Source organism: Rissa tridactyla, chromosome 3 (assembly GCF_028500815.1).
Source record: "Rissa tridactyla isolate bRisTri1 chromosome 3, bRisTri1.patW.cur.20221130, whole genome shotgun sequence".
In the NCBI taxonomy this organism is placed as follows: domain Eukaryota; kingdom Metazoa; phylum Chordata; class Aves; order Charadriiformes; family Laridae; genus Rissa; species Rissa tridactyla.
In genome coordinates, this window is record NC_071468.1 from 23,840,635 (window position 1) to 23,866,769 (window position 26,135).

The 26,135-nt window shown below is 37.1% G+C and overlaps 1 protein-coding gene across 1 annotated transcript in view; it reads left to right on the forward strand.

Annotated features, from left to right (window-relative positions):
- The window catches only part of USH2A (usherin), a 392,064-nt gene that overhangs the window by 183,186 nt on the left and 182,743 nt on the right, over positions 1 to 26,135 (forward strand). Inside the window, exons 32-34 of the mRNA XM_054195462.1 lie at positions 17,343 to 17,502; positions 17,990 to 18,161; positions 22,519 to 22,666. Of these exons, the coding sequence (XP_054051437.1) occupies positions 17,343 to 17,502; positions 17,990 to 18,161; positions 22,519 to 22,666 (480 nt within the window). The remainder of the gene's footprint in view (positions 1 to 17,342; positions 17,503 to 17,989; positions 18,162 to 22,518; positions 22,667 to 26,135) is intronic.

The following is a 26,135-nucleotide window of genomic DNA, read 5'->3' on the forward strand; positions in this document are numbered from 1 at the left end:
AGACCCGGAATGCAGATTCAGCAGGCACAAAACCAAAGGGCAAATGGGCTGTCTGAGCCTGGCATTCCTGTATTTCAGTTTCAGACAGAAAGATCTGGTGCTCTCATTGGATTTAATAATACAGATCTGGGGAATTTAGAAGGGAGGGAGGGTGGGGTAAGGGTAAAAGCATTATGTTTATTTGTAGCAGCTCTGTTGTATCATTTCCTATTGCAGTGCATTAGTGCAGTGTTAAATAAAATCTGCTTATTTAAAATCCTTTTAAATAGTGTTTAAATATTTCCTGCTGATACAATCTGCTAAAGTAGTTATCCTTGCTGCAGATTTCAGTTAACCTTGTCGCAGATATTAAGCCTGAAGCTACACAGACTTTTAGGGACCTTGATTATAGAGCAAAACCTAATGGTGTCATTATAAAACCACAGCTGGACAAGCTTCTGGAGTCCTTGTCCTTTGATCAGATTTGGGTAACACAGCAAGCCAGGAGAGAACTCACGCTAACCCTGCTGGAATTGCTGAGCTCTCAGGTTGCTTGAGTATGCTTTCTAAAAATTAAAATGCAACACAAATTATAAAATGAGAGTGCTTGTTACCTCCCAATCTTCTGTACGTACCAACACCAACTGGAGCAAATAGCTTCTCCAGAGCTAATAGCTGTAGATCAGGGAGAGTTCTTTTTTTCTCCTTTCCCTTCTGGCAGCATAGGAAATATTTTGTCTCTGGGCTCTTTTTTTTAAACAAAGAGAAGAAAAACATTGATTTTCAGTCTTGTCTGAATTCCATGACAAGAATTAAAACCACTAAAAAAATGTAAAACTGCCAGATTATTTTGTCCCTTGATCTTACTTCAAAATTAGTTGTCAGATTTAGACATATATAGGGTTCTAGTTCTTTATTTTCTTCTTCACAGATATCTAGATTGATCAGCAGACTTAAAGATGTTGAGATCTCTTCTAAAGACACTGTGTACTGAGGACAGATTTAAATCAAGTGTTCGTTGACCTCAATTTGTAAAATTTAAATACAACCTTTTTGTTGGTTTGTTTGTGGTGTTTTTTTTTTTTTTTTTTTTTTTTTTTTGGCAAGCAGCAGAGCTTACTGTCCACACATTATCATCTTGGAGGTGTTCTGCACTGTCATGTGGATTTGCAGGTCTTCTCGAACACATCACCACTGCAGTTAGATTCTTATTTTGCCACTTTCTGAGATCAGTTGTAATGTTGCCTGTGTGAACTTCTCTTGGGCAAACTGGCCCAATCTTATGCAACTTGTCTGCCTTCCTCTGTAATTTCTGAAGGGCATAATCTTTTTCTCTGCATTTTGTCTTTCATTAGTGAGGACTCCATATAGGGCCCTGTCAAGTGATATAGTTTCTCTTTGTGAGCAGCTGGTGCATGGTGACCATTGTTAGCTATTAAACATTTAGAGGTCTCCTTAGATTTATAAGAACTAGAATATGCTTTCTTGGTCATGTTGTGCTCATAGCCTGAAATACTTTTTGTAGGAGTATTTCTGGTAATTTTGGTTTGCCTGAAACTCGTAAGGCAAAGTGGTGAGTTCTGTTCTGGTTTTAATTTTGCTGATAAAACACGTGCATAAGCTTATAGTTTAAGTCAAGATTTCATTCAATCACACTTTTCTTCAGTGCTTTAGAAAACACCAGAAACTGTGCAGGTTTTTATGTCCAACTTATAAACTATATGTTTGTAGATAAAGAAAGGCATCTCCACCTTCCCGAGATATTTATTTTTTTGACAGGATCATTTTGAAATGCTTGGTGAATGATTTGTGCTTAGTTTCAGGTAATGCTGGGCCCATGTAAATAAAGATACGGGACCTCTTGCACAGATGGACTAAGGCGAAACTGCTGCTTCTGTTTGAATCTCTTGATATCCATTCATGTGGACCTACCTCACTTAGCTCTAACTTAATAGGCTTGGAAAGAGTGCGGCAGCCTTCTTGATATTGCAAGCTGCATAATGAATCTTCTCTCTGAGATTTTCCTTATGCCCTGGAAAACACACTCATATTTCTCCTTACTCATTTAGGACCATTTGGTCTCCTGAACTGCCAAACACTTGATGTATATTTAATTTAAGATAGATATTTTCTTCCATGCTGCTATTACAAATTGTGTTGGTTTATCAGCGTTGATAATTATTCTGACTGAGCAATACATGCGTTCCTGTTTGGCTTGCACTAGACACAGACCCTTCTTTCTATACCCGATATGTCCCAACCTTCCTTTAACCCTAGTGGAATATTAATAAATGGTGACAATATACAGGCAGTTAACACAACAGTAATACTTCCAGAGGATTCCCAACCGGGGGTTCCCCTTTTCCATGCATGGCCACAGGGTGTTGAGCTATTCACCATTACTTAAATATTTTCATCATTTTATTTATTGAAAAAACAGAAAGCTATAATGAGAGAAACTTACGAAAAGGGGAATCTTTGATGTTTGCGTATGTTTCAGACTTGTTATTTCAATAAATCTGAGCAACTTCCTTGCAACTTGCATTTCTAAACTGCTTCACCAATTGATGTCTTTTTCTGTTACTGGAAATCCAGATCTTCCTGAGTATTTTTCATCTTTCACAAGTCTTGTCTTGTGTGTGAACAACACAAGCATGAGTGTTACAAGGCCATAAAATAGTTGGATATAAGTTTGATTTTTAAAATATTTGGTGGTTTGTATGATTGGAGGAGGATTCCTGTATTTTCAGAGTCTGTTTTCCTGTCCTCCTAACTTATGTGAAAACATGCAAGGCATACATCATATCACAAAAAGCATGAAAGCCATTCTAGGATACTTCCTTTCCTGTTGAATTACTGCCAGAAATCCAACCTAGGTTTCTACACTGATTGCCTAAATTGTTTACATAAAACTTAATAGCCTTTTAGTCGGTACTGAACTCCATCATGCTTTCCAGTAGTCTTCCATGAAATATTGTATTTTTATGACAATCTATTTCTGATTGAAGCATTTTACATAAATTGTAGTTGAACTTCAAAAGCTGCTGGGGGTTTTCTCTTTTTTCTTTCTTTCTTATTCATATATATTTTTTGTATAAGTAGTGACATAATTAAGTGATGTGTTACCAGGAAACTAACTAGTGCATGGGAAAATATATTGAAGTGAACATAAAACTAAACACGTAAGAACAACATCAGATTAGTGTGCTTTAAGTAAGGCTTAGATTTATTGTCTTAAGATGAATGGAAAATTGCATGATGAACACCGTTATTGTTTCTGTGATGGCTGCTTTGGATATACCATGTTCCTTTATTACAGAGGCACATTTATGGTATGCATATCTTGATTTCTTTATCTGCATATCTGAGTATGTTTATGGCTACATGTAAATAAGCATCTGGGTTTCTAATTTAAGAATGGTCCGGTTCAATCATTCTGGTGAGGAGTGGTGCTGCGCAAGGTCTGCACATGTAAGAGAATAAGTGATCAAGTGGGAAAGAGTGAAATTTATACTGGTGACAATAAACTGCCTGTGTTCTGTCTGTGGGAACATATCATTAGCAATTTCAAATTCTAAGTTCTGGTTTTATCAATTCAATCAATAAGTTTCTATGCTCTTTCAGTGAGTATACGTGGTTACCATCACCAGAGGGGCATAAATATATAAAATTTTATACAAACGTCTTAGGGGAGTTTAAAGTTTTTCTAGTTGGTGTAAATTAGAGTTGGAGTCAGTGCTGAAGAGATAGTAGGGGTAGCTAAGACAGCTCTGCCAACACTTGAAAGCTTTCTTGTTAGGACAGTGGTGAATAGCTTTGCATCCTCTCTGTTAGTGGAAAAGGTTATTATACAGAATATGGCTTTTAAAAGCTTCTGGGTCCTCATTGCTTACCTTTCCAGGATCACTGGCTAGACTGGGTGAGTTCATACAGAGGATGCATAAGTGGTGAAAATTTCCACAGTCTGTTCTAGGAGAAATGTAGAAAATGAAGGAAATTATCAATAGTGAAAAGTAACCCATGTTGGTACCATTTACCAGCCATGGTTACCAAAAGTTACCATGGTAACCACGTTGGCTTCCTTTTGAAAGTTGAATTCCGTACTGACTTCAACTTTGGAGCTATTTCTGATCGTTTAATTTTAATATTGTTAGTCATTTGTTTTCTGATCAAAGAACAATAATTTAATCCAATTGACAAGAATATTTACATGTTTACATGACAAGAATGTTTACATATTCTCATGAGCTGGCATGCTAGCCTTTTCATCAGCTTAAGGATAAGAATGCTCTCCTACATATCAAAATAATTGTGGCGTCTTTTGCTATTCTTAAAAGTTAGGGTAAAAGTATTATTTTCATTTCAACTGATGTGTTTTGAATTTTTGAGATATGGCTCTTGGGATTTAATACCATTGTTGCAATGTCATGTAACAATTTTTAAGCTGTTAAATTGTACTGGGAATTAAAATACATGCATAATTGAAGTGTTTCTCCTGTGTTTACAGGCAGAGAGTACAGTACATAGAAAGCTAGTCAAGGAAAAGTCAAAATAAAGTGAGGTACGCTGAAGAAATCAAAAGATTAAATAAATAAATAAATGTTACCAGAAAAAGAGAGGTACAAGGCTTAGCTTAACTATGAAGATAAGTTTCACGGCAGAGATTGAGGTAGTTACCACCAGAACATAATTTAAAATATTTGCACACAGCACAAAGGAAAATCCAGGGAACAAAATACACAAAGTTCAAAACAATTGAGGGAAATTACAAGGTGACTTCTTCCACCAAAGAGCCTGTCCCACATGATGCCTCTTTGGGCAGTACGTTAATCAACACTGTAGTGCTCCAGCCAGAGAACCAAAAAATATTAAAGTAACTAGATTAAAATCATTCCTTGTTTCTACACCTTATCACCAGGTAACAGAGTGCTTCTTAGAGGTAGAACTGCTGTCGGGGAAAGCCACGGTCTCTGCAAAATGTGTGGCCTTCATGTGCTATCATATAAATTGTGGTCACAACAGATATTATTTTACAGGCTTCAGCAGAGAAGCTGAGGACATGAATGGCCATAGAGATCAGTTTGCTTCTCCAGGAGACCCAACTAGAGGAGCAGTGTGCGTCACGTTAACTATGAATTGTAAGGAAGTTTCAGTTGCAAGTTCTTATTGTCTTCGTAAGTTAGGTAGAGGACTTCAGTTTACTCTGGCATCTTCTGAAAGCACTGCCATTTAATGTCTGCTTCTTACAGTCATGTCCCTGAATATCACAAGAAAATTCAGAAAGATGACACCAATACTGTAACATGAAGCAGATACATTCCCAACAATGACTACTAACATATTGTGTCTGTTGCTTTTCTGCAGGGAAAAAGAAGTAGTGATTATAAAATCAAAACAGTCTAGCCTGAAAAAAAAATAATTGTGGAGCAGTGGGACTGAAAAATATACTATGTTCTACATACACGAGATCGGAGCGGGGAGAGAGTTGGGGTGAAATACGAAAGCCTCTTAAGGGTTTGCCACTTGTGAATTATGCATCTCACTCTCACTAGTAGGCGTAAATGCATAATTCTAATCTGTTCTTATTACTTATTTATAACATGCAGTAGAATGTAAATTCTATGCCTCCTTTGTACAAGCTTAACATGCCAGTTAAGGTATGCAGATATTTCAGGGAGCCTACATAGGCAACTTTCTTGGCATAGCACACTGTTGCCAATTAAAGGGCATAAACTTCAAACAATAAATTAAACTAGCTCTCCCCCCGCATTTACAGGAGGAATATAGACAGGATGTAAGAAATAAGGGAGAGGATCAACAGATAATAAGATGATAATTCATCTTGAAATAAACTACTCTGCATTATTATTATTTATGGTAGTTACTGTTATTAATAAAGTACATGTGGGATAGAGAAAAAGCCTGCAACAACCACTGAATTTATGAGACTGGGGACAGATGGATGCTCTTTCTTTTATATCGCTGGCACTGATCGATTTGTATTTTTCCCTGATGATGGTTTATGCCATTATAACTGTTTGGTGGCTCCTTACTATTGAGTTATGGTTGCAAAGCACTTCACAAACGAGAACAAGACTCTGAACATTATATCCTAATCTGCACATCCTATAGATATGGCATAATACAGAGCAGCTGACTGCACCACCTGTGATCTGTGTACCCACAAACATGATTTATTCTGGTAATCCCAGTTTAATGCATCACATCAGATTGTTGCAGTTATGTTATCTGATGACATTACTGACACTATATGACATAACTGGGTAGTGCAACATGTCAAGTTGAAAAAAAACTTTGGTCTTTTCCAGGTTTTGGGGTTTTTTTTGGTGTATGTATTTTGAAAATAAATGTAAAGGAAGTAAACTTTAAAAGGAAAAAAAAAAACACCAAAAAAAACCCCCAAACAAAAAAAAACAAAACAGGAGGAAAAGAAATCCCAATAACCATGTGTTGACTATTAGTGATTCAACAGCTGAGGCTGATTGTTCCGCTAAGTACAAGGGAGAGCAGGTAAAAGTACAGTATATCTTACTATGCTGCTAATTCTGTGGACAGATGAAAACTATCTCAGCTTTTCTAGTCTTGCAACAGATTTAACTTCCTATAAATTGTCTTGTTTAGGAACAGTGCTCAGAAGCTGAGTCCTCCCACTATTCTTGTTCCAGCACTACCGTAATGTTTTAGCAAAACCCTTTATTCTCTGACTATAATTCAGATATACAGAGCTGTTCTGGTCTGGGGAAGGTGATAGTATCTCTTCTACAGAAACTCTTAAATCACATGATGCGTTGCCTAGGTGGTGAGAGTTGTTCCCTAATCATCTTGCATGCCTGGTACTATACAAAATGGTGGAACAAGTTACCCATAATGGATGTAAAATGCATATATAGGTAAATAAGGCTTGTAACCTATAAACCACTAATCTGTAACCTCTAGTTTATACCAGTTCAAACAGCCGTTGTCATATTTTTCTTGTTCAGGTTCCAATTTCTAGTCGTGAGTGTGCTCTCTCAAGTTTCTGTTTGCTTGATTTTTTTTTATTTTTTTGTTAATTAAAATAATTCTTTGTGGGTTAAAATGGTATCTTGCAATGTAGTATGCATATTCAATTTTAATAAGTAAAAATCTACTAGTAAAATTGTTTACTTTTTGTCAAAATATTTCTTTTGGAAATTAATTTTCTTCCTCCCATCCCTCTCTTTCTTTTTTTAGTCAGGAAAACTCAAAAAATAAAATAAAATACACCGTTGCAGAGTTCTAAGTAGTTTTGGATACAGAGAGAGAAGTATTGAACTCTTGCAGGACTCTGTTCCACAGGTTTACAAATTACAGTGTTGTTTATAGAATCATAGAATGGTTTAGGTTAGAAAGGACCTTAAAGATCACCTAGTTCCAACCCCCCTAAAACGTGATGGTGATATTTAGTGTCTCTTTGCCAGAATTTGATAAATATGAATCTTGTCAGCAGTGTATGTTCCATGATTTTGGGTGGGGTGAGTTTTTCTGAAAGTTCCACGTTCTAAATTTTTTGCATGTCCTTTTTCTCCTGTATTATTGAAAGGGAGTTCATGGGAACACAGGGTCCTAATTGCTTTTCTGTGTAGCACTTCCTATCTTATATACCTGTGTGGTGTGTCATCTTCTTTGTTTCCTTTTGTCAGGTTGTTTTTTCAGCCTCCCTTCCTAAGAGAGTGTTTATAAGTCTGTGCTTTCTCACTGCTGTTTTCCAGACAGAATTTATTTCTGCACTCTTTAATATATGCTATTCCAGATCAGACTGCACTATTGATTTATATAAAATGGATAGTTAAAGTGCTGTATTACTTACCATATATTCTTATATAACTTAACATCTTACTGGCTTCTCTTACTACAGCTGCACACGTCTCTCTGTTCTTCAGTGGGTTGTAAAAGTGGCAGTCAGGCACTTCTCTTGACCTGATATGATTAACTCGGCACCAAATGTAAGGTGGATCTGAATTTTCTTTCTCCCACTGAAGCAAGATTGGAATTACTTGGGAATACAGAGTGTACTTCTGTTAGTGAGCCAAGGAGTTCTTGGTCATAGTAATGTGAATCCAGAGTAGTTCCAGTTTTATGGCACAGGTATCTGAGATTCAAATTTGCAACGTAGTTGCCTAGTGCAAATATATTTTCCAGTTGTGAACATAAAGCTGAAGTAATACAGAGGTAAAATGTTCAAAACACTTTTTTTTTTTTTTTTGCTTTTTCACTTTTTTGGGCTCGACATTGATGAGAGATCATGGTTCTCATGATATATACCAGCAACTCCCCCCTATTTAATCTCATAGAAATACAGTGACTGGATTGGAAGCATTCATGAATGGAAATTTTCATTTAAATCTTAAAATTGGGCTGCGTCAGGCTGTATGATGTGCAAAGAAATGACAGAGAGAGAAATAAAACTAAGATAGTGATATTGGTATGACCACAATTACTTTTCTTCATGTGCCTGGTAAAAATTAATGTGCTCTGTCCTCTTCCTGTTTTCTCTCCCTCTGACCTTCAAACTCACTTTATTCGTCTAGCTGTTATAACTGAAGTAAACTAGAGAGAAAATGCATGGTTTTAATTCTAGTAAACAAAGATGTAACTTGGAAGTTCATTAGGTTTGTTTAATGCTGAATGTTTGTGCTGATGGGCTACGTGTGGTTTTAGCAGCAAGAGAAGTCTTTAAAAAAACCAAACCCCAACCACCTCTATATTTTTCTGATGGTGGCTAATGATGATGGGCCAGGCGAACGGTTTGGGGATGTTTGGGGAGGGAGTCTTCCAAGGAGCTTCACGCATGCACCACGATTCTTCTGTGGTCAGTGCCATGTGATGTCTTTACAGTCACACAAGGATTATGGTAGATTAACTGAAAGTAAAGGATTGAAAGAAAAATTTAAATGTCCTTGTCTGATGTTTCTCTTCAAGTTTTTCTAAGTAATGTGGTATGTGACACTCCACATGTTCTGAGTTTTCTTCATTTGAGCACCTTTAGGATTTCAAGCTAGTGTGTCCTCACTGGAAGGCAAGAACAGTCTGGAAAATGTACCCACAATAGCTGTCCCAGGGACATGGCTTTAAAATAGAAGACTGGAATGCTTGTAGCCCAAGTTTTGCAATGGGAAAGGAATAATATTCATGTTTGATTAAACAGATACGTATCTTTCTAGGGTAAGGTTAAAACTAATAGTTTTATCAAAAAAAAAAAAAAAGGAAAAAGAAACACAATAATCAGGTATGGAGGCTAACGTGGCCTTGTGAATTGGCCAGGATGAAGCATAACATTTGAGGGATGAGTTTGTGCACAAAGTAGTACATGAGTTTGGGATGATAAATCGTAGAAAGGTTTTCTTTACAATAGTTAAGGGTTATAAGAGCATAACCAAGACACATTGTTACTATATGTGAGAACAAACAGACTTTATAATCTTTGCTGTTAAAATATAATTATATTTAAAAACATGTAAGTACTTTGAAGTTACCACTTTTCCAAAAACGGAACTGCAGTTCTGTCATGTGCATTTAATAACTGAAATGATTAAAGATCCTTTTGTTTCACATTTGTGCCAAAGGATTTTTCTTCTTGAATATAATTTTCTAACTTTTTTCACACAGTCCAACACAACTGTCATGTTTTTGGTGTTCCCATATCATATGTGGTTTTGTGCTATGCTTTTTAATTCCTCAGAGGGGGCCTGGAAGTTGTACCTTTCCTGAATTCTTCTGAAGGCTATAAACCTCAAATGGAATGAGGATCTACTCCTTTAGGAGTAATTTGGAAAACCAACAATATTTACTGCTCAGCAAATAGGTTCTTAAAAACATCAGAATTTGTTGGCCAGCTAGAAGCAAAGTTGTTTAGTCCACATGCCATTGTGTCAAAGCCTTTGCTGGTTAGAGAGCAGAGTAACAGCTTATGGTTCCTGAAAATAATTATTTGTAACCCTGAGTTTATTTCTTTCTCTCTTTTTATTTCTTGCACTTGTTTCTAGTGGTTTCACAAAATTCTTTTAATTCTCATTCTGGAACATTCTTAATTATTAATTAATATCTGGAAGAAGTTGCTGCTATCTTGGAAGATACCTGTTTTCTTCAATTAGTGGCCTAATTCCGCACGTGAAAGGCTAGGTTATACAATAGGTACATGCACACACTGTTTTCTTATGCTTGACGGAGTAGTCAGTCAAGTGGTATCCGGTTTACAGGAAATCTGTGGAAAAGATGCAGCATTAGTATGCCACCTTCCCAGAGAAAGTTGTACATTAGTGATGGTTCTTCAAGAGTCGATATAATTAAGTGATTGGTGCTTTATAAATACAGAAAACAGGATATGGAATCATAGAGTTGGAAGGGACCTCTGGAGATCATCTAGTCCAACCCCACTGCCAGAGCAGGGTCACCTAGAGCAGGTTGCACAGGAACGAGTCCAGGCAGGTTTTGAATGTCTCCAGAGTTGGAGACTCCACCGTCTCTCTGGGCAGCCTGTGCCAGGGCTCTGCCACCCTCAAAGTAAAGAAGTTCCTCCTCATGTTTAGGTGGAACTTCCTATGCTCAAGTTTGTGCCCATTACCTCTTGTCCTGTCGCTGGGCACCACTGGGAAGGGCCTGGCCCCATCCTCCTGACACCCACCCTTTAAGTATTTATAAGTGTTGATAAGATCCCCCCTCAGCCATCTTTTTTCCAGACTGAAGAGACCCAAATCCCTCAGTCTTTCATCATAAGAGAGGTGTTCCAGTCCCCTAATCATCTTGGTAGCTCTCTGCTGCACCCTCTCCAGCAGTTCCCTGTCCTTCTTGAGCCAGGGAGCCCAGAACTGGACACAGTGCTCCAGATGTGGCCTCACCAGGGCAGAGTAGAGGGGAAGGATGACCTCCCTCGACCTGCTGGCCACACTCTTCTTGATGCACCCCAGGATGCCATTGGCCTTCTTGGCCACAACGGCACATTGCTGGCTCGTGGTCATCCTGTTGTCCACCAGGACTCCCAGGTCTCTTTTCACAGAGGTGCTCTCCAGCAGGTCAGCCCCCAACCTGTACTGGTGCATGGGGTTATTCCTCCCCAGGTGCAGCACCCTACACTTGCCCTTATTGAATTTCATAAGGTTTCTCTTTGCCCAACTCTCCAGCCTGTCCAGGTCTCGCTGGATGGCGGCACAGCCTTCTGCTGTGTCAGCCAACTCCCCCAGCTTTGTGTCATCAGCAAACTTGCTGAGGGTGCACTGTATCCCCTCATCCAGGTCATTGATGAATATATTGAAGGGGACTGGACCCAGTACTGACCCCTGGGGAACACCACTTGTCACTGAGCTCCAACTAGACTCTGTGCCCCTAATCACGACCCTCTGAGCTCTGTCTTTCAACCAGTTATCTATCCACCTTACTGTCCATTCATCTAACCCACTTTTCCTAAGCTTCCCTATGAGGATGCTGTGGGAGACAGTGTTGAACACCTTGCTGAAGTCAAGGTAGACCACATCTACCGCCCTCCCCTCATCTATCCACCCAGTCATGCCATCATAGAAGGCTGTCAGATTAGTCAGACATGATTTCCCCTTGGTGAATGCATGTTGAGTACTACTGATAGCTTTCTTCTCCCCCACATGCCTTGAGATGACGCCCAGAACGAGCTGTTCCATCATCTTCCCAGGGATGGAGGTGAGGCTGACTGGCCTGTAGTTCCCCGGTTCCTCCTTCTTGCCTTTTTTAAAGACTGGAGTGACATTGGCTTTCCTCCAGTCCTCAGGCACCTCGCCTGTTCTCCAGGACCTTTCAAAGATGATGGAGAGCGGCCCAGCAATGACTTCCGCCAGCTCCCTCAGCACTCTCGGGTGCATCCCATCAGGGCCCAGGGACTTGTGTATATCTAATTGATCTAATTGATCCCTTACTCGATCCTCCTCAACCCAAGGGAAGTCGTCTTCTTTCCCCGTTAATTCCCCTAATGCCTAGGACTCCCAAGGGCTGGGCTGAGCAGTAAAGACCGAAGCAAAGAAGGCGTTCGGTAACTCCGCCTTCTCCGCATCCTCTGTCACCATGGCTCCTGTTTCATTCAACAGTGGGCCCACAACTTCTCTGGTCTTCCTTTTGCTTCCAATATACTTACAGAAGCCCTTCCTGTTGAGCTTGACATCCCTAGCCAGGTTTTATTCCAAGGCAGCCTTGGCTTTCCTTGTTTCATCCCTGCACTCTCTGGCAGCATTCTTGTAATCCTCCCAAGAGGTCAGTCCCTTTTTCCACTTATTATAGACTTCCTTCTTCCACTTGAGCTTTTTCAGAAGCTCCCTGCTCAACCATGCAGGTCCCCTGCGTCCCTTGGCCAATTCCTTTCTCTTAGGGATATACTGTATGAAAAGTTATATATGAGTTGTTGCTTGCCTTCAGAAAACAGTGGAAGGGAAAGAACTGCTAACGATGTCTGAGGGAGCAAGTCTGATAACATGTTTTGGCACCTACTTTACGAATTTGATTTGTTTTTTTTGGTAGTGCATAAAAATCAGATGGGGACATTGTTGTATTTGGTGATGCAGATTTATGGTCCCAAAGAGTTTACCTTCTAATTAAATATTAAGTTACTGTGAGTTAATTTAACAAACTATGAGAAAGAAGATAAGAGAACAGAATAAGGATGTGAGTAATGAGCTGAAGTAGTCATACAGTCTACCTACATAAACAATGTGGTGATTGGAATTCTTTGGAATTTTTTCATCTTCATACTCTCTCAGCAGGTATTCTTTGTTGTGCTGCTAACAATCCCTTGCTACAGTGCTGCCGTATTATTTTCCTTTGAATATAGCAATAGCATAGCTATTGTCTCAATTATTTTCCTGAGAGAAACTACATGGGCTTCCTTACGAAGTCACGTTTCAACTGAGTGCTCACCAGGACAGGACATTTCCATTTCTGGTCCTTACAATAGCTGCCTGAAACCAGGGAGAGTGGAAATAGAGTGAAAGAGGGGAGGAAAGAAGGGTGTGTGACTTTCTTCCTATAGACACGAGTACAAAATGCTGCATGTTACAGATGAATTAAACCATTTTAGACATTACTATGGTGTTTTTTTGGGGGTGTGATGTACTCTGACATCTTGACGCTAAAGCTCATGTTTAGGGTCAAGTTCTTAAATCTCCAGTTTCAGGGTTGTGGTTTTTTACTCTACTATGTTTTTCTTCTCTATCTTAGTAACATCTCTAAAATTCCACGCTAAAAGTAGCACTATAGTGTTGCATATTATCTTTCAATGACTACCCATTAAATTTGATCAAAGCAAAGTGAGTGTTCTTATTGACCATGCAAACAGGGTAATTTTTTATTCTTTCTGTCTCATGCATTGATTGTGCTATCAGGACTTATGCTGGTGGTTATTAGAAGCTGGTTATACACCAACCACTAGAATTATATTTACCATGATATTTAAGATAGTTGGCTTGGTTAGTGTGGGAATTTCCACATATACCATGTATATAATAAATGGAGTGGTATGCAAATGTCGATTTTAATGATAGCCAGTATAGTTGGCAATTCTCTTGCTGTCATATGAGTTAGAAAACAATTTACTTTCTTTGTATTGCCTCTGAGGTCAAAGAGATGAAAAGACAGGTTGATTCTCTCCCTCCCCTTCCCCCCCACCCTGGCTTCTTTTGGTTGCTTTTCTTTTTTTTTTTTTTTTGGGGGGGGGGTGTGTGAGTAATTGTTTTAAAACAGTTATGTAGGGGTTTATTTTAGTTTTCTTCTTTTGCTCTGTTTTTGACATGAAAAATGCAGTATTATTTTTCTGGCTACCTGCTACCTTAATGGAATGATTTGAGGGAATCCTATACCCCTAAGAAAGTATCTTTCTTTTTCTTTGCCCTTTAGTGCTCTTTGCCCTTCTGAGTTCAGAAACGAGCATAAGACCAAATCCTGAATTTAGGTTTTTCTTAGTAAACCTCTAAATTTAACTACGTTTTGGTAAGAAAGAAGTGATTTAAGAGAGTAGTTATTGGAAAATTGCAATACGAAGCATTTGATATTATTTTAAAGTAAAACAGGGGACTGGAATTATGGAACACACAGGAAAATAACCTGATCAAGCAAAAATGTAAGAAAAAAAATTCAGTTTTTGCTGTGAGTTAAAAAGAAAATAATTGTCTGCTTATTGGGTTCATTTTGTAAATCGAGATCAATGAAATTCTTCTAGCAACACCATGAAATCAATTGTAAAATAACATATAATTCATGCCCTATATTGTAAATTATAGTTTGTTTGACATTAACCGCTGCATTTTCCATGCACGGGGATGCATTTTCTTGTAACACATTTCTGGATAATGCTTGTGGATCCATTTCTAATGTGTTTGAGAGTGATCTGTTTTTCGTGTCCACAATTGCCTACATTTGATCTTATGCAAATCATGCAATCAGGCAAATGGAAAACAAAACATTGTCGCTAGAGGACCTTGACAAACACAGTAGCTTTGTAGTTTTAAGAACCTCCTCCCTCCTCATTCAGATTCGTGTTTGTATCTATAGTTGTTTGAATCCATTGATCCATTATGAAACGCTTTGAACTTTAAATAGGAAAATAACTGCCAAATCAGATTGTGACAAAAAATGGCATCAATTATGATGTAATATGATTTTTATTGTTCAGTTTGTCATTTTCTGGTTCTAAGCTTTTAGAAATACCACCTACACTATATTTGCAGGCTCATCTAAACCTTGGAATCTGTGGAGAGATTTTTGTTGACTGCAAAGCTCGTGCTTTGAGTGGCATTCCTTTCTGTAATTTCTATATTTTCTTCTTCTGCTCCCACTAACTTCATTTTACTTTTTAGCACTTATGCCACCAGAATCTTTCAGATTCCGTTGAAACTTTCTATTTGGTATTTATTAGTCAAAATACATTGGCATTATTAAATCAAGATGAGGAATAAAGATTTCCTTTGATCCCGGTGATGTGTTGCTTTTTCCCATATTTTGTCTTTTTTTTTTCAACCTCTCCTCTCCTCCCCTCCCCTCTCAGTATGCTTATCAGTTGATCCTAAAAGATGTTGCTGCTCGTATGTCCTGTATTTCCATTGCTTGTTATTCCTATTCTTTTAAACTTTGTCTGTTTCCCTGTCTTGTCCTTTTGCTTTTTTCATTCCAGGAACTAAGACACACATGGTAACTTATTACAAACTTATTAACTTATTAACAAACACTTGCTTTTTTCAGGAAGGGAAATAAAACATTTTTCCATCTTCCATTCTCTTCATCCTTGACAAAGTTCCTCCCTCTTCAAATTTAAGTAGGTATTTCAAGAAACTCTTCTGCATGGAAGTAATCTCATCAGCTACAGTGCACATTAAATCAGGGTTTCAGTAAAAGCTACTTTTTTTTAAAAAAACCAAACAGTTCCTTGATGAGGAATTTTCCTAAAAGGAGAGAAAAATGCCCCTCCTCAGCCCCCATTCCTGATCTGTGTTCAAGGAAAACATTTGTCTACCATGAAAAAATGGAAAAGAAGAAATCCACTTTTTTTTTCCTGTTCTCCCTTCCCTTGTGTTATATTGAGTCTTCTAAATGAAGGCCCACAATATGGTTTCAGCTTAGAGAGAAGAATGTGTATTCACTGTTTACAAGGGTATGAATTAAATAGGTGCCATGGATGGCTTTCAGCTGTTCATTTTAGGATTGCTAAAAGTAAAATCCTTCTGTTCACTTGTTTACCCACCCAGAACATGGAGTATCTGATCCTTGCCTCACAGACTTCTATCTCCAGCTGTAATTTTTGTGGCTTCTCTGATGGCAGCTGCAAGGAACAAGGGATCCAGGAAGGTGTACGCTAATGAGGGCAAGCGGTGCGGTGTACGGAGTTTACTTTCTCTGCTTGCTGAGCCAGCTTGAGCACCTGCTCTGGAGCGTGCTTTCCCCCTCTCACCCACATAAGCACTGCTTAACCCTGGTAGAATCAGCCCCATTATGTTGATTAAACATGTCACTGTGTTACAGGCATTCACTTGATGATTTGTTTTTTTTTTTTAGTTATGGCCTTTTTTTTTTAACTCACACTTTGCCATGTGCTCTATAGAACAATACCACTGGGGGGTACTGCATTTGTCAGTAAAAATGCACGAGTTCATTCTCTTCTCACACAGAGTGGAGTAAATCAGAAGGAATTCCATTGCAGCAGGGACTGGAGATGTTATATGAAGGGAAAACTGAGAAAGAAGTTGGGTCTACAACATTTCTGCTTTCTTGATGTCTTTATCATCCAATTGCAATTGTCATTGCAATTTTTGAATTTGTATTCACAAATATTTTTGTACAAAATGACAGTTTGATAGTATTTGGCTCTGAAAACACTAGCATTTATGTCTTGCAAAACCCCAGACCTTTTCTGGCATAATAAAATGTGTTTCTATAACCTATGCATTTTATTTGTATACCTTATACTGTTGCCAAAACCTCAATTGTAAATTCCTTCTTAAAGGATTTGCTCATTAAAACCTGTGATTTGTATTTTAATAAAAAAATGAAAAAGATTAGAAAATTATGTCTGCATTAATTTCCTACTATAATTTTTCTGACAAACATTCCTCTATTAGTATAGGGAAGAATATACGAAGCTAAAGATCTTTTAGAATATTTATTCAGCAAAGATGCTACATTTTATTCACCGTTTTCTGCAGTAATTGAAACTCAAGATAGCTTCATAATAAATAACCATTTAACAGTTGTTTTGCTATAGCGTTAGACAGGTTGTCTTTACGGAAATGTATTTTACAAACGTTTGACGTTCATGCAGCTGAAGACAAACAGGCAAAGAGAGAACAAACCAGTACGAGTGGTGGCAACAATGAGCTTCCTTTGTGTTCATGCTTATAGTGAAATCCGCATGGAGTGAATCATTGTATGTATTGACGCTCGACATTCATATATCATACAGCACATTTTTTTAAAAAAATATATAATCTGGCTGTGTTAATGAACCTGGACTTGTTTTTCCATTAATTTGATTTGCCTTAATCATCTTAAAGGTGTTCATTTGCCACTGTAGCAAATTGATATAGAATGTAGCGCCTAAGAGGCTAACATCTTTGTTTTGTTTGGGTGGTGTACATTCTAGTGTAAATGTACTGTGCAATGGGGTCATCTCAATCAAAGCATGCTCTGTAGTAGTCAAAATTTGCAGTGATTTGGTATTAAGCAGCCAGCACCTATCCACTCCTCTGCAACAAATCCGAAACACTTAGGAGATACAGATCCCTCTTCCCCTAGATTTTCTGAATTCACTGTCCTCTGAAAGTTACAGAAAAACAAGGTAAAATTAATACAAAAAGTAAATTCATATTCCTTTTTTGCCCTAGATTTAGCTGTTTTCACGCCACACCAGTTTCTGCTCACTGCATGCACGCTTGCTGGCTGTACAAACAGTTCCCTGGTCACCTTGTTTACAGCACAGCTGCCACCATCTCATGTAGATGCCCCGGTTCTGACGGTTTTGGATTCTAGAACGATATACGTACAGTAAGTAAGGATTTCTTCTTTCCTGACAACACAATAGTGCATCAGTTTATTCAAGAATTCCAGTGAGTTCAATCAGGGGAAGGGTTTGTGACATAAAATTAAATTTATTATGATTAAATGCATAGAAGTGATTAGTTTAGTGGTTCTGTGAACCTTCTGATTATCACTTGCCAACTTAATTTCCATTTTGTCTTTACGCAATCAGTATAACCTACATATGGGCATAGCCTCTGCAAACTTCAGTGCAGGAAATGTTCTGGTGATATGCCCATTTTGTAGCCTCTGCTTTGTGTGTTACTGTAATCATTTATCTATTGAGCACAAATACTGCATTGTAGGTATGCTGTAGATTTATTTTTACAGTTGCACAACTACGTTTTCAAATTCTTAAAATAAACCCCATAAAGTCCCCTAAACAAAGCCTTACATTTTTTCAGAGCAGTCTGAATCTTTGCTGGTCTTAATCATATTTTGCTTTTATTTGCAGATGGAAAGAACCAGTAGAAGTAAATGGAATCCTAGATCGCTATATAATTTATATTGCCAACAGTGAGCAGAATTTTACAAAATGGAATGTAATCTATAACAGCACAAAACTTTTTCTGGATTTTACGATTCAGCAGCTTTTCCCGGGTACTGAATACCTCATAAAACTAGCTGTAAGTTTTAAATATGTGTAGTAGAGGTGTAAAATGGTGAAAATGATTCTGATTTTTTTAGTATCTTAAATACTTAATGGTTCATGTGTCCACTTTGTTTAACCTCTTCTTTCTGAAACAAAGGTGGATGAGCCATTCTGAACAACAGTAGATGTTTTGTTTCAAAACAGGCCCTCAAAAATATGTATGTAATTTAAATACAGATTTTCTTCAAGAATAAGCTGGATGATAACAAATAGAGAATTTCATATATGAAATAATTAAAAAATGTCTCCTGCCCCCAACTTACAAGAAAACATTGAATGTATTTGAAAATATTTTATATTTTCATATTTCATATTTTGTACCATGATAATTTGCTCTTTCTTCATAAAATCTGTATGTTTTATTTTGTGATGAAATAGGACAGCTTCAGCTCACTAACAAACCTGAAAATATGTGCATAAAAGCATGGGATTGTCCCTTGTTTTAAGCACACTGTTCGTTTTATAACAATACCTATATAAGGGTATTTGCTTTGATAAATGCCATAGAAAAATATTCTGCTCTTGATTATGAATAAATTTACATTTATGTAGACTGGGTATGCATTTATTTTTTCTTAACATGCTCTTGAATGTTCTAAATATTATACCACAAAAAAATAAACTACCTTCAGGTAATGATAAGGGTCTGACTTGAACTTGAAAAAGCAAGGATATTCAGTCTAATTAAAGCTTAGATTCGTGTTGAAATTAATTCATTTGTGCCTAGATGTTTCAGCATTCTAAATTGCATAGCATATAAAATAGCACCATGTCCAAAACTAAGGCAATACTTCATATAAAGGCATTTTATGCCTTTATATGCAAGTGGGATTATCAGAAGAATTTGCACTGTCCTTCGCTTTGCCACAGTTGTTCTCTGCTCCTGCCCAGCTCCTCTGCACGGGGGCAGAAGGAGAGAGGATCTGGGGAGAATTAACAGCCAGGATCTGGAGAGCCACTGGCACCGCATCTTTTGGTGTTTCTGCCTTGGGATATGGTTGAAACAAAGAGGTGTTGTGTGGACTTTGTTTTTACTTCGTTAATGTGTACAGCTCTTCTAGAAGTTAATGAATACATTTTTAGGAATCTTTGATCTTTATATTTTATCTCTCATTTCTTTGTTTTTTAGTGGTTTGGTTGGTTGGTTGATGTTGGCTGGTTTGTTTTTTTTTTCTTTTTAATATTTACATTGCATCAGTGGTAACCAGAAAGTAAGAGAAAGATAATTTCTTCTGTTGATGAAGATAACAGAGTGATCTGGATAAAATGCAATGGTCTATGATAGGCACGTTAGAAGATCTAAATGTCCTTGCAGCTTTGAAAATGGCAAGTCTAAAAGCGCATGAAATGGCCAATATCTTTGAGGTGATAGCTTTCTTAAAACATTTGGACCCATTGTATTTAGAACTTGTCAGACTAGTTTGATAAGAATGTAATATTAGAGATTTACAAGTTATGAAACTTAAAGGTGGCCAAATGTTACACTTGATGAAAACAAACAAACAAACGAACAAACAAACCCAAATCAAACATACCTGGAAAGAAATTGAAATATTTAGTGTTTCACATGTAGTTTAATCTAAATTTCAATAAAACTTTTAAAGTAAAACCAACAACATACCTTCAACACTGGAAACTTAATTAAATGCTTCCTGGGTTCTTTCGGTTAGAATTAAATATTTCTATCAGCTAGAACCTTTTCCTTGTTTCACAGGTAATATTAATTTTGTTTTGTGTCCATGCAAAAATTGGTTTTGGTTTATGTGGGAAATTGGAAGTTGAGTTATCAAAAGTTGCAGCTTTGAACACAGGTTATCAAGATCCTCATCAGCAGAACTTTCAGCACCTCACAGGCTGCTGGCTTTAACTTTTGTATGACAAGGTTAATATAAGTACATTAAATAAAATGAACGAAATGTTTGTCTTTGGATGCTATTACCGATTTTCACAATTGATTACTGCCATTTAATACGTAGTAATTGTATTCATGAATGAGCGCAATAGCTTCTATAAGCAAATCTAGTGCTTCTTTCCAAAAGTCTGCAGAGAGTTTTTATGGTTATGTCTCCATGGGCTAGTGCAAAGGAACTTGCTTTTGCTCTGTTCATGCTCTAAACTGAATGGGTGTGAGTCAGGCAAATCTGAAAGCAAATGAAAAGCTGAAAGGCTGCATTTAGTAGCTGGGGTGGCACACCTGTTTTATGACTTGAGTGCTTTTGTGATTTAGCTGTTAAGCTAGTATCTCTTCATGGCTGTGTTGTGTGGGTAAGATCACTGTGTGATGTCTTGTTATGCAGTTTGTATCTGTCCCTTGGCTCTCTAGACACTTTGGTATTTTTGCAAATTTTTCCTGAAGTCTGTTTCTCAGTGAAGTTCAGAATGGCATAATGGGACTCGATCTTGGGTGTAGGATTTTCACGGCATTGAGCATCACTAGATGTGATTGCCAGGGTCCCAGCAATGTCCAGTCCATTTGGATGCACTAATCTAGATTCCCACTATTTAAAGGCAAGGTAAGCTTTCTTTTACTGACTTTCATTAGAAGAATCAGAAACTTCATACCCCAGCAAGTTTCAGAGATACAAAAATTGATCTTCATGAAATTCAAGAAATAAATGAACGGGAAGGTTGCTGTTACTGAGCCCTTGACTGAAAAAGCTCTCCACTGCTGAGGACGACTCCATGGAACTTGTTTAGCAAGACAGTAAGGAATGTACAAGGGCAGGTCTTCCAGAGTTGTTCTTTTTGGCTTCTTCATGAAGCCAGTGGAAGTAAAATCACTTGAAGAGTGGTCTGCCTTTGCTGGAAGGATGGTGTTCTTAAATATTTTCCTTATCAAAATGCTAACAGTTGTCTGAGCATCCATCTAAGCTGACTTTTTTTTTTTTTTTTAAAAACACTATCATGTTTAAAGTAAATGCCTTTTTTGGATGCTCCCAAAACTGGAGTTGCATTCTTTCATCTCCATTTGATAGGCCAGACTGAACACAGGGAGTCATGCTGTAGTTGTGTTGGGAGTGTAATTTCCAGTGAAATCAAAACAATCTTGGTGTATAAAATAGCCTTATTTACAAACAGTTCTTATTTTTACCCATGAGGCTAGTATACGCTTTTGGAGCAGGATAGGAAATATGTTGACTGCTCTCTGTTTTGAAACACGCTGGGAAATGGGAAATTGAAGCTAATCCTTTCAAATAAAATATACTAGATTGAAAGAAACATTTTATTCCTGGAGATCTGGACAGCAAGATTATTTTTCCTTTGTGTGCTGATGATCCAGAGCAGGCTACTTGTCCACTTCGGCACATGGGCAACTCCTAAAAAACCAGGTGATCCTATAACTTTTAATTGAGAGTAAGTCTGAATCTGAATATTTGTTGAATTCAGGTTTTGATTAATTTTATTGCTAAACAATAATATTAAAAATAAATGATAAACCAAGACAAAAATCCTTAAATTCAATTTAACTCCATGCAGAGTTTATATATTCTTGTATATATTTTTTAAACTTCTCTAACAGCTTCTGTCACTTGTCATTGATCTTAGCGCAAGTAATTGCAAAACCAGCACACATATACCACAGCTGTGTAGTCTTGTGTTTGTGCATGTAAATCTTTAAAAGCCTTTCATATGGGGTGATATACACATTTTCTTGCACATTTTATTGTTTCATAACCAAGGAAAGTGTAAAAATCCTGTAATCAATCTTTTTTCCTCTGGTAACTGAAATACAAATGATTTGACTTTGTTATCCATAAACAAGTAATAATAACTGTTACACATCAATTTATAATAGAGTGGTTTTTCACTATTTTAATTGCATCTGCACAGCACTGTGTGTGCTGTCATGAAGTGCAGGACTGTCGGAATGGCATTTTTTTCTCATGACTATTAATCGAGATAAATTCCTAAGTGCGTTGCAAGTTGGTCTGTATATTCTGCGTCTGGAACTTGTGAGAGCTTTTCAGTCAATTCGAGAAGAGTTTTGCACTGTAAATGATATATATTGTATTGTGATTTTCTTTAACTGTGGCTGCAAAAGCAGTGGAAATCTAATTGCGATTATGACTCACAGTCAAATGCAAAATGCTGTGAGTCAAACTTTCGTTTAATGTTTTAGCTATATTGTATCTAAAAACTAAGTATCATGAGTAACACATCTTGTTATTTAAGAAAAGAGGTAAACAAATTTATGTTAAGAAAAGTATCTTTTATGAAAAGCACAGACTTCCTAAGTTTAGGTTTGTAAAAATTATAAAAATATAAAATCATTGCTAAAATTATTAGTATTATATTGAAATATGTTTATTTGTTTGGATTCATATTTTAAGGCTTGCACTGGAGGTGGATGTTCAGTAAGCGAAGCTAGCACAGCTATAACAGATGAGAGTACACCAGAAGGTGTTCCTGCTCCAAAAGCCCAGTCATATTCATCTGACTCCTTTAACATCTCATGGACTAAGCCTGAGTATCCGAATGGTAAGTGAACTCTTTTAGCCTCAAGTTAAAAAGATGATTAGTAAAGGTAAATTAATATTCTAAATGGCAGCTTATATGTGGTGCTTAATTTTTAATGATCATTTTAGCACATAAAATACCTGAGATAGTATCATTGTCTGCAGCTAGGAGATTGTGGTTTTCAGCCTATTGTACGGTTTCAGTGGCTCAAAAGTGCTCCCTTTTGATAGTTCTTGGGTACTGCATCTCATTGTTTAATGTTTTTCAGGACAATTGAGCTGAGGAACAGGCATTCTTGGAGAATATTAGTCTAGGATATTCATTTCATCCTCCAATAAAACATTAATTTCCTTTACATTAATTGATATATAATAATCATTAGATTTGTGTTCTACATAGTCATCTTGAAGGTGTACATTTCCATGGCTGTGGAAGTTAAATAATATACTTTCTTTTGTTTAGAAATGTTTTCCGTTGTGAAATATCTGTGTGTAAAACTTTTGGACAAATTTTACATTTCTAATAGTATTGCACAGTATCATATGGCCTTGGAATTCACTGTGATTTTATTATCATGCATGTAGCAGTTTAAATTACAGCAGAGAAAGGTATACAGAAGTCACTGAATTTAAAGCAACAGACATGTTTTTCTTCATTGGCTTATCATATTGATATATATCAATTATTTATCACAGGGGTTTCACATGAATTTTATTTTTCCCCTGCAAGTTTTTCCCCACTTTCAGTTGTGGTAGAGCACATCCTACTTGTACAACTTCACTATGAGGCACTTCAAATGATTTCCCCAAAATTGGTGATCGTAAAGCTACACATATATAATATTCTGTAGGGTCTCTACATTACTTTTAGAAAGAAACTAGAGTATGTCATCTGCTGTTAATGTATTTGATAATTTATGATTCTTTGTATGTGAGTCATATTGGAAGATTTTGCCTCCTTAGAAACCCTTTAACCCTGTTTCTAAAATCCCGTCAGCATCTGTGGCAAAGGCTTAGAGGAATGCAAGGAGGAAGGAAAAAGGGGAGGGGTAAGCGGTGGGGGTGGAAGGAAGGGGGAAGGAAGACAGGAAGGTCATGTATGTGGCTTAGTGGCTAAAGTCTGAATAATTTTCAATGAAATGGGCGTTTTTTTACGTGTAATAGTTCATGTCAGGATCTGATCCTGTTATCCTTGCATCGTGGGGAAAAAATCCAAATAGTTCAGAGAGTGGTTTGACTAATTAAATAAATATAAATATATACATATATATTTACATATACATATCACAGCACAAGATGAAGACCTATAGTTTGATAAATAAATTTCCACAAGCTTCCTTTAAAACAACTAAAAGGCTGGAATACATGACTAAATTTGCACGTTGTATCTTGTTGTTAATACAGTATTTACTATATACATCTTGACTCTCCTTTTAATTACAATAAATGCGTTGTTAGGAAATACAATAAACGGCTTGTTAGAAAAGCTATGAATCTGAACTGCATGAGCAACAGATGTGATAAGAATCAGGGGAGCTTTATAAAAGAAATTATATTCTTCTGTCTCTTGTCCCTTCATCCATGGAAACTGGACATTTCAACAGCCTCAATGACAACACTGTTCACCTCTATATTGGGGTCTTGAACAATGCATTTAGGTAATTACCAAATTTTCCATATAACCTATCCCTCTGTAGTCCTGAATACACCCTGTGTAGGCCTCCTGTGTGCATTTTTCCCCTTTAAAAATATTTTCTGGTATTTTCATATCTTCTCACTATTTGAAGCCCATAGAGTATTTTTCCCTTGTGACTGTTGTTATTTTTTGGTGATATGTGGATACCATGCATGTTGCTGTTAGAGGGTTTTCCTTAGGATCAGAACTGATGTAAGGTATTCAGTGAAGTTAGCTGCTGCTCTCCTCCCTTGCAGGGGAAGGCTGCTGCTTTTCACCTGTGAACTCTTGCTGAGTAGTTAAGAGTTGGAAGAATTTCTATCTCGTGAGCATTTGGCAGCCAGAAGGGCATTAGGGTACCAGGGACTTTGTTGTTTAACCGCAGCTTACTCACACTTGCACAATGGTCAAGAAGGAATATGCAAATTTTCTCTCATTTTTCTTCATTCTTCTGCCCCACTTTTTTGGTAGTTTCAAAACGAATATATAACTAATAATACATTTTCCCATTCTCCTTTCTTTCCAATTTTCTATGTCCATCCCTTTCCTTATTTCATAAAATAACTTTTCATTTAGCAACTGCTTAATCAGGAAAGCTTAAATTGTTTGGTGACTTTGTTTTGTTCATTCTCAGCATATCTTTTGGGCTGCCTAGTGGCCACGTCATTTATAATTGCTCTCTGTGTCAGTATTTTAAAACTATGTAGGAGGCTGAAAAATATAGTTGAGAAGACTGAAATATGAGAAAGACCGGTAGAAGGTACTTTCCCTTGAATTTTCTTACTCTTCAGCATTTTACTGGTGTATTTTCACAGTCAGAAGTTCTAAGGTAGCTCCTTTTTTTTGCAAAAGGATATAAACTGTTTCCCTCTTTGGACTTAACTGGTTCTAACTTCATGAGTTTTAGTCTACTAGGTGTTAAGTAATGCTTTTTGAAATTACTGAACTTGGCTTCATTTCAGGTCGATATCTCAGAATTGCAAAGATTTGCATATCATAAATTGTCATCTCCTCAGTAAATCTGTGGGGCCATTCCTTATTCTCCCTCCTCCTTTCTTCTGATGCTATAAGACAAAAGTTACTGTTTATTTCCATGGGTTGAAGAAGCTTATTAGCTGTTGCTGATGGAGAATGGGTGTGTAGGCTGACTGGGGTTTGGACAGCATAGACTTTACTATGCTCTTTTGATAAGTATGGAGTCCAGCTGCTTGTCACCAACTAGAAAAAGTTAAGGGGGATTAATACTCTACCCTTGAGACCAAAGGTGGCAAACAGGACTAAAAGGTATTTGGCTTTGTCACAGAAATGGCACAATCAGGGGACTCAAGCTTTGAGATAAGGGACCATCTAGAGGTCAAAGGCTAATGTTATCCAAACATGGGTATTGAATTTTTGGGTTCCATTTTTGGTGAAATTATGGCCAATTTACATTATTTTGTGAAAAAAATTCGTTTCATAGAAAATAGGAAACAATATACCTAATTCTTTGTTGCAAGTTGCTTCAGAAATTTCATTTATGTACCAGCTGTATAAAAAAGACATTTGGAAGATGATATGCTGAATATATTTGTAATATACGCATTTTCTTTTGTCTTATTTTCAAATCAATAACAAAATGTTTTTTTATGGCCCAGAGGGTGACACTTTACAGCAGAACCCTCCTCTATTTCTATCACATATGTAGATAGTGTAATATAAGCGATATTGACCATTTAGTTGAGGGCAAGATGCTTGTGAAATGTCATGTGGCATCAGATATTTTGTTTTGAGCCCTCACTATTCTAGCGGCCTCAATAAAGAATTATATATTCTTCAG